Below are 8,307 nucleotides of genomic sequence, written 5' to 3'. Positions count from 1 at the left end.
TTTTTGTAAATACTAATTTAATCAAATAAATGTAAAATAAAGTTTACCCGATCATAGAAATGTAATTACATATTCCATGGAGCAGTATATCATTGTCGCATTTGTTTAGACTTTGGAAATGTTGGCCAGTTTTTCTGCTGGACATCTGTGAAAAAGAGCTTGATAGCTCATAAGATTCCTCCAATATAAATATAAATATTCAGATTCTGACTTCAGTGTGATTTGACAGCAGTTGGTGGCCTGCTAAACAAATTCAACTATGTGGCCAAACACACTGCTTGTTTAGAACTGATTACCCATAACTTGCCAAGGCAGCAAACTCACGTGGCATGTTTTTTAATCAGCAAATTTTTCGTGAATTTGGTTGTACGGTGCTTTTTGATGGTTAGTGACAGATGGTTTTACAAACAGATGATAAATTGAGTTGCAATGATTGTTTAAGGGCATGTCTGTTACTAAACAGCTATTATTTGTGCAACTATTCATATGCCAATTTAAAAACTGGTCATCAGGAAACGGTTTAAAAATGTTATTCTCATAAGGCCTCAAATTGTAGACAAGAGTAGTCTCCAACTCTTATCCACTCTATCTGGCCTCTCTATTTATGTGCCATTAAGAAGGGTCATTGACTGAAATGTTGCCTATTTAATATATATATATCGGTTTAAGGGTGCACAGTATTATTCACGAATGTGTCGAGTTTATTGCAATGTCAGGGGAGTCTGGGTCGCTAGACAAGTTAGGCAACATAGAATTTGCTGCCGTTCATAAGTGGTACAAATTTACCCGAATGGTGATTCAAATTTGATTCAAGAAGCAATTCTTTTATTTTTAAACAATGCAGTGAATGCAGCGGCCGTTAGTGGCTGCAGGAGTAATGTTAAGACCAATTGCACGTGACGTACCAATCGAAAAACGACAGTTTTTCCATGTGTGACTAACTTTATATCGTCTCCTTAATAATCAATATTAATCGATGACACGTATCATTACACCTCTATGGTAATTACTAATGAAAAAATTGCCTACCAGGCACGAAGAGTTCCACAACCAACACACAGGGGGTGTTCATAAAGGTATCATCTATTATTAGAAATGTATAATTCCTTTCGTTTGAACTTAGGTTGACGAAACTAAACACAAGCACAATTGGTACTGTTAGAGATGTAATCGTATGAGTTCCATCCTTAAAACGCTCTCAATATCGGCCGCGCCGTGGATGACAGGCATCATAATGGGATTTCAACATCTCCACTGTGAGTGTTTAGAATGCTTCCGTTGTGCGCTGTGGAATAGATATATCCTATGCTGCCACCATTTCAACCACGCAAGGTCAAATCCGCTGTCTGGTTCTAACATTCTTTAGTAACTTGACGATACCTTTACAGACGGCCACACGTTTTACGACGTGGATTACCATTGCCGCGGACAAAGGCACGTCACGTTACCGCGATTAAAATCACTCCGGCTTTTTATAGTTCTGTGAATGCGCCGTCACACCACGCAAAACCAAATGCATGAACAAGAACACTTGACGCGCCGCGGTAGGGGAGGGGGGGTTAGAGGCATTTAGTTTGGGACAAACCACTGCATTGGTGAAACAGGGGGATGGGAAGGGAGGGAGAGAAGAGAAATGAAGAAAGAAAATGGGGGGAGGGGATTGAGAAACATGCGGGAGAGAGAAAGCAACGGGGTTAGGAAGACAGAAGACTGACATGGAGCAAGATGCAATAACATCCCATATATCCAGCAATTCCCTTGTCTCTGGGAAATGACCTCATAAAAGAATGAATGGCATCTTCACTCTGTGTTTTTCCATGAGAATTGCCCGACTGGCGGTTGGCGTCGTTGCAAACCCAAAGCCGGAGGCTGCATTCTTCCAGGGGCCATTAAGCTTCAGATCATGAATCAATTGGCGCGTAACCGACGGATGTGGGGCCCGTCAATAAGGAGGGCTCAGCAAGGGGTCAAGATGTCTTGTAGAACCTGCCCTGTGTACATTGAATGGATTGCTTTTGCGAGAATGTGCAATTTTTTTAAATAGTTGGTGCTGGGTTAGGGGATGTTTGGCTTCATTTGGGTAAATTATATTTTCCGGGAAATAAAAGGGAGACACAACACAGAAACGGCAGTGTTTGCGATACGCTTGTGAGTGTCGTGTCCAGAGTAGAGCCAGGGAGAGGATCGGATGCCCAAACCACAGGGCCTTGTCCTTCTCCATCAGCAATTGCACCGTCAGTTAATGCCACAAAACTGACAATTTCTGAAGTTCTATTACGTCTCCCCTTGAAAATATTCCACCAGGGGCTGACGTGGCGGAGAGCCTGACGCAGGTCGTGACTTCATATCCCAATTGGAAGTCAACTCAGTCCATCATGTCTCCAGGGAAGATAAAATAAGCACCACCGACAGCAGTTTCCCAAAGCTGAGATAACACTCCCATTATAGGAATGTTTCAATTTCCACCACTGTCTTAGGACCGCCTTTGTATATGAGCAGAGGTGAGTCACTTTGATTTAGACTTCTAACGGTATGAAGAAAAATCAGACCATCTTTAACCGCTGCTCTATACCCCCTCCTCCTCCCCCATTGAATGAACGTCTGGACACGACACCGTGACACCGCGCGGAGCGAGAGAGAGAAGGTGCCGAGAGGTCGAGAAAGAAGGAAGAGTTCGAGGACTCACGGCCGTGCGCGAGGACAGCGTGAGAGCGGGGGTTAGTGTGGCCTGCCCCGCGAGGGTGAGAACAGGCTATGGTGGCCTGGCGTCTCAGGGAGCCCTGATAGAGGGAGCCGCCCTGGAAGGCGCTCATCACCCCCATCTGCAAACACACGCAGCAGCCGCTCAGACGAGGCAATGGTTGGCCACAGGTGGCCCGAGAGGAGAGGGGGGGTCAAAAAGTCGGGTGGGTTCACACACACACACACGAGGCAATTTCATTAAGAAACGGGAAGGATAGTAAAGCGATAGGGAGAAGGAGGAACGCTCAACTAAAACAACCGCAGAGCACGCAATGGTTACGGACGGTAAATACTTTGACAGCAAATACTCGGACGGTAAATACTAGGCACCATAGCACGTTTTTGAAACGGCCGTAAACCTTGTTATTAAATCACAGTTTCTGATAAAAAGGCTCAAAGGCCTAAAATGCCAAGCGGGTCAGCAACGGACAAACAGTGCTGCTGAAGTCGTAATCGCTAATCAGAGTGAGCGTTTCTTTAATTTAGCAAGGTAATTATACGAGCTTGGGGAAATAGAGACGATGGTAGGGTTGCTACGACGCTCGAACGCTCGGCTTGGTTTTTTTTTACAACCTTTACTTATGCGCGGTACAGCACGGCCGGTAAACGGCGGGCTCCCTCTTCACAACATTACGACATTCATAATTGTTGGCTGTGGAGGAAATGTGCCCGGCAATTGAGGGGAGCGGCAAACGGGCGAGTGAGAGTGGAGTTGGAAAGCGCGAAACAAACGGCTCCAGGAACACGCAGCCAAAAATTAGGAACCGAAATTTTGTCTTGGCGACGATCGTCTCTGGGCCGTCACTCGGGCCCGGGAGGGCCGAACGAGATAGGAGTTTTGTGTCCTCTGTGCTCCCAGTCGCTCACGAGTTGCTACAAGTGGTGGTCATGTTTACGACAATGCCACTCTAATTTTGCAAGATGTTATGGACTACCGGAATTGTACAAAATAACATTTTGAAAAAAAAATTGCTTTCATTAGCCCACACATGTGGACTATGTATGTATGATGAACTTCTTTTGCACCATACGTAGTCAACCGTGCTAATCCGATGTGCAGGGGAAGGACAACAAACAAACGTTACTGACAGCTCGATTGGTTTGAGCAAGCATCGGCCAGAACTTTGGATTGCATATTCTTCTCGAGCAGCCCTTATTCGATTATTGAATACAAACACGCACGTACGTATAAACTAATTAATTGGCTAAAAACACCTTGATATATAGAGGACATCAGAGCTTGGACAATTGCTGCCTTCCAACTCGGCTGTGGTTCCCCAGCGATTGTGAGATGCAATTTGCAAGAACGACGACGCTGCTATGTATACAACATAACGTTATTATTCGTAATTATCATCACGCAGATCAGAAGACACGAGCAATTTATCGAGTATAAGAAATAACACGCAGCCAAAGCAACGTTTTAAATGCATTCATCCTCGAAAAAACCCATTAACGTGCGAAGGATGGCTATTGATGGCGCTGCTTGACCATTAGGCCTTCTGAACAGCTCACAAGCTCTTCGCTCGTGCCATTAATTTTTGCCGGCCCCCCCAGGTCAACCATACGTCCCGTCTCACCGAGACAACTCGGGCCGAGCGTTGCCACCTCCGAGGTACAAAAAGCCGGGGTGCATCGTGGGAAGACGAATACCGCAATAACGCCGCAGGAAGATAGAACCGCACGTCAGGCGGTTCATTATCACGCAACTGACCAAAAACTGCGACTTTTAACGTCCCGGGAAGACTTACAGGTTTGCCAGGATGGCATCTTGCCTCAACAAGAGAACGGTTCCTGGGAAAACGCATTGGGATCCTAGGATGGAATGCGGATTATAAATTTGAATTATTATTGAATCATTATAAAACCAGGACAGGTGGAAACCCTAGCACTGATCCGTTCCAGCCACGCCATCACAAAGGCCCGACGTCTATTCCGCCGGCGGACGGCGGAAACTCGAGCACCGGGGAGGGGGCGGGCGGTTACGTCGGCGACGCCGTATCGGCGAGGCCGCGAGCGACGCACGCACCTGTGTCTTGATGCGGTTCGTGCTGCGGAACCACAGGATCTGGCCACGCCTCAGCTCCTGCTCGGCCTGGTCCATCTCCTCCTGCTCCTGCTCACGCGTCGGCCCGGCCCAGCCCGGCTCGTCCGGCTCGTCGCCCGTGGCCGCCCGCTTCAGCGACGGCAGCCGGCAGCTCGGGATGGTCGCGATGACCTGCGGGCGTTCGTACGTTTGTTACGTACGGCGCGGAAGTTGTACCCGGCAAGTGCCAATACACTAAGATACTGCTGTATCTTAGTTGGGGCGCCGCGGATGGCAAGATGTTAACTACCTCACCTGGTATGCCGGAGATCGTAGGTGCGATCCCGGCCCTGATGCCCGTATATTTGGAGTTTGCGTGTCTCTCTCTCTCTCCCCGTGGTCGCGTCGGTGTTTCTTCAGGTCCTCCGTTTTTTCTCTCCACAATTAGAATGAACGTGCATTTCGAGTATTTGGCTGCTATACATTTCCACATGTTAAGCCACTTCATTGATCTATCATTTGTGGCTAGGTTGCTATATAGCTCAGTGGGCCTTATCCTGGTAAAATAAAAAATAGTATAATTTTTCTTTTGTTTCAGCTGTCATATCTATTCCACGCCATTATGCTCTTGTCAATGTGCCGTGTTAAACAAATATCGTGATGTCATACCGTATTCTGATGTTGTACCGGTCCTGTGTCATCGTTTCATCATAGCTGTCCGTCTATATGCATGTTGAACTTCTTTTGCACCATACACAGCCAACCGTGCTAACCGTGCTCATCACGTGATGTCACGGCTGTCGGCGATGTTGCGCCTGTGATGTGACGCTAACCCTGTCGTGCGCCATCACAGGCGCCGCGTGCCGCGGGAGAGATCGCGTTCCGCCACAGCTGCCGCACGACGGCTACGACGGCGCACGGCCGTTATACCTGTCCCCACAGCAGCTCTCCGACTCCCAAGAAGATGCACCACAGCCACTGCTCCAGGCTGAGGCTGGCGCAGCTGAAGGGCTTCCCTCCGAACTGGATGATGAAGACCTTCGCCCGTTGAGGCCACACGGCACACACACATTGCAGGCGAGGGGTAAGAGGTGGTCACGCCAGGCAGAAGAAGCACAATCAGCAGAGAGGCTGCATACGCTCTGCTGCCCCCCCCCCCCCCCCCCATTGGCTGGAGCTCTCTCTGGGCACACAATAAAGTTAAACCTTCACTCTTTTCATCCACCGAATCTACCTGCTTTCAACAGTACCTACTTTCGAAGCAATAAGATTTTGTGGTTTATCAAGATTTTTTAAACATTGCCCCCAACAGGTGTGCACAAATGTTTACACTCCGCCAAACAATGTTTAACGATTTATTTGCATTTACCCGAGATAGTGTGTTGCAATAGAAACCGAAAAGCTCAATGGGCTCCCACCTGGTTACAAACGGAAACGCCTACCATGGCAAGGCTCTCGCGGTGGAAATAATAATATTAACCAGGGCCTAATATACCACTTGATATTTTCCAGGTTGCTAGAGGACTGAGTAGGTGGCACGTGACCAGTAGTCACCTCTATCGCGAGCGGTATACTGGATGCACGTATGTATGTTGAACTTCTTTCGCACCGTACGTAGCCAACCGGGAAAGGACAACAAACTTAAAACCAAAAGGAGGTTCTGAAGAAACGATTTTTCAATCTAGATTTAAAAGGAAGTGGGTTCCCGACGGCCGCAGACGTGCATCTGAATGCGCGCGATGCAGTGTGCCGGTGCGTGTACCGGATGCGGTGCGCGGTAATATTGTCGAAGTTGCTGGTGAACAACTGGAGTAGGTATCACGTGACTCATACTCACAGGCAAGGCAAAGCAAGAGGTGTGCTGCATGACGCGGGGTGCCGGGTGTGAACATTACCACTGTCCGGAAACAGGCTCTGGTGATAACAATGACCTGGAGCAAAGTCCCACAGCAACCTCGCACAGAGCCCGCTCACCCCGCCCGCCACTCACCTGCACGACGAAGGTACCCACGATGATAATGCAGAAGATGGGGTTGCGGAAGATGCCATCGAAGACGTTGCGCTCCCCGTGGATCTTGCGCGCGTTGATCTCGTTGAAGAGCTGCATCATGACGAAGGTGTTGAACACCACGGTGTAGTGCTCCGAGGGCGGCGCGTGCAGCGGAGCGTGCCGTCCACTGTCCACGTCCAGCACCATCTCGCCTGCGCGCGTGCAAGCGCCATCGTCACCACCGTCGTTACCATCGCCAATGTCACCACCGTTGTCATCATCGCGACAACCGTCATCGCCACCGTTACTATCATCGCAACTGACGTCATCGCCACCGTTACCGTCATCGCGACAACCGTCACCGCCACCGTCACCGCCGTCGCCAACATCGGCACCATTGTCATCACCACCATCACCACCACCACAATCTGTTTCCATCTGTGTTGCCCCCCCTCGTGTGCTTGGATTTTCTCCGGGTGCTCCGATTTCCTCCTACACGTATAGCAATTATAAACACTCATCGCTAATTGGGTGAATTTTTTTTTTTATTTGAACAAAACAAAACGAATGTAGCAGGAGCAGCACCCTCCTGAGAAAGAGCCCTGTGACCCGAGGTGTGGCGCTCCTGGAAAAATACAGGGTGCTTCAAAAACATGTTAACACTTACATGGCACTATCGTTTTTAATGTAAAAAGAATGGATAATACAATGTAACATGATAACGAATGTAATGTTAATCGCTTCAACGCGTGCCTGGAATCTTCTCCAGGTGGTCTCCAGTGCCTGGGGGCAGCGCATTTCTCGTGGTATTGTTGCAAATTCTCAAAAGTGTTAAAAAAAATTTAGAAGCACCCTGTATAATGAGAGTAAAAAAAATCAATGAATTCCACGGGCGTAGTTTCAGAGGCCACGCTGCTGACAGCAGTAAAAGACTTCACGGCCGTCGGGCGCTGACAAATAGCAGCTGCCACGCGAATCGTGAATGGTGGCGACACTCAAATGTCCTCCGGCGTCCGTCTCGAAGCAGCAGCAGCAGTGGCGAGATGTTAACGACCTCGCCTGGTCTACAGGAGGTCGTGTGTGCGATCCCGACCCTGACGCCTGCTGTACATTTGGAGTTTGCATGTTCGTTGAGCTTCTGAAAAAGAGCTATATAGCTCAGTGGGCCTTACCTGGTGAAATAAAATATAAATAAAAGAGAGAGTGAGGATGCGTGAGTGCATGAATCATAAGCACTGTCATGGGGATGGAGGGGGGGGGGTAGCTAAGGCCCCCTCCCACAACTTGGCAGTTAAATTTATCCCTCTCACTGAAAATACACAGGGGACAATTTGCCCTGAGGCTAATGGTCGTGAATGGACGTGTTCATGCTGAAATAAAAGCGATGGATAACGATCATTTACAGTCTTTTGTCAATCTGCTGTTCACTGAAGGCTGCGATGCCTCGGTCGGTGTGGCGAGCTGTTTGCTCCTTCTTCACCACGCCTTGGTGGAGCTGGTTTAGATGTTTGCTCTGACGGGTGATGTGTGGGGGGGAGGGAGCAGTTTG

At 48.6% G+C, this 8,307-nt stretch overlaps 1 protein-coding gene across 6 annotated transcripts in view; it reads right to left on the bottom strand.

Moving 5' to 3' along the window:
- LOC133349383 (plasma membrane calcium-transporting ATPase 2-like) overlaps positions 1-8,307 on the bottom strand; it is a 94,394-nt gene that overhangs the window by 8,789 nt on the left and 77,298 nt on the right. For 5 of the 6 annotated variants that reach the window (XM_061562763.1, XM_061562766.1, XM_061562762.1 and 2 more), the window contains 3 exons: positions 6,759-6,970; positions 5,699-5,806; positions 4,772-4,960 (listed from right to left, as the gene is read on the bottom strand). In XM_061562763.1, coding sequence (XP_061418747.1) covers positions 4,772-4,960; positions 5,699-5,806; positions 6,759-6,970 — 509 coding nt within the window. Of the gene's footprint in view, positions 1-2,686; positions 2,823-4,771; positions 4,961-5,698; positions 5,807-6,758; positions 6,971-8,307 lie in introns of all 6 variants that reach the window. The other variant, XM_061562767.1, reaches the window with a different exon arrangement.

This window comes from Lethenteron reissneri, chromosome 30 (genome assembly GCF_015708825.2).
Source record: "Lethenteron reissneri isolate LAM-NWPU_2019-01 chromosome 30, ASM1570882v1, whole genome shotgun sequence".
NCBI lineage: Eukaryota > Metazoa > Chordata > Hyperoartia > Petromyzontiformes > Petromyzontidae > Lethenteron > Lethenteron reissneri.
The sequence above is the reverse complement of the archived record's forward strand: the minus strand, read 5'-3'. Positions and strand labels throughout refer to the sequence as shown.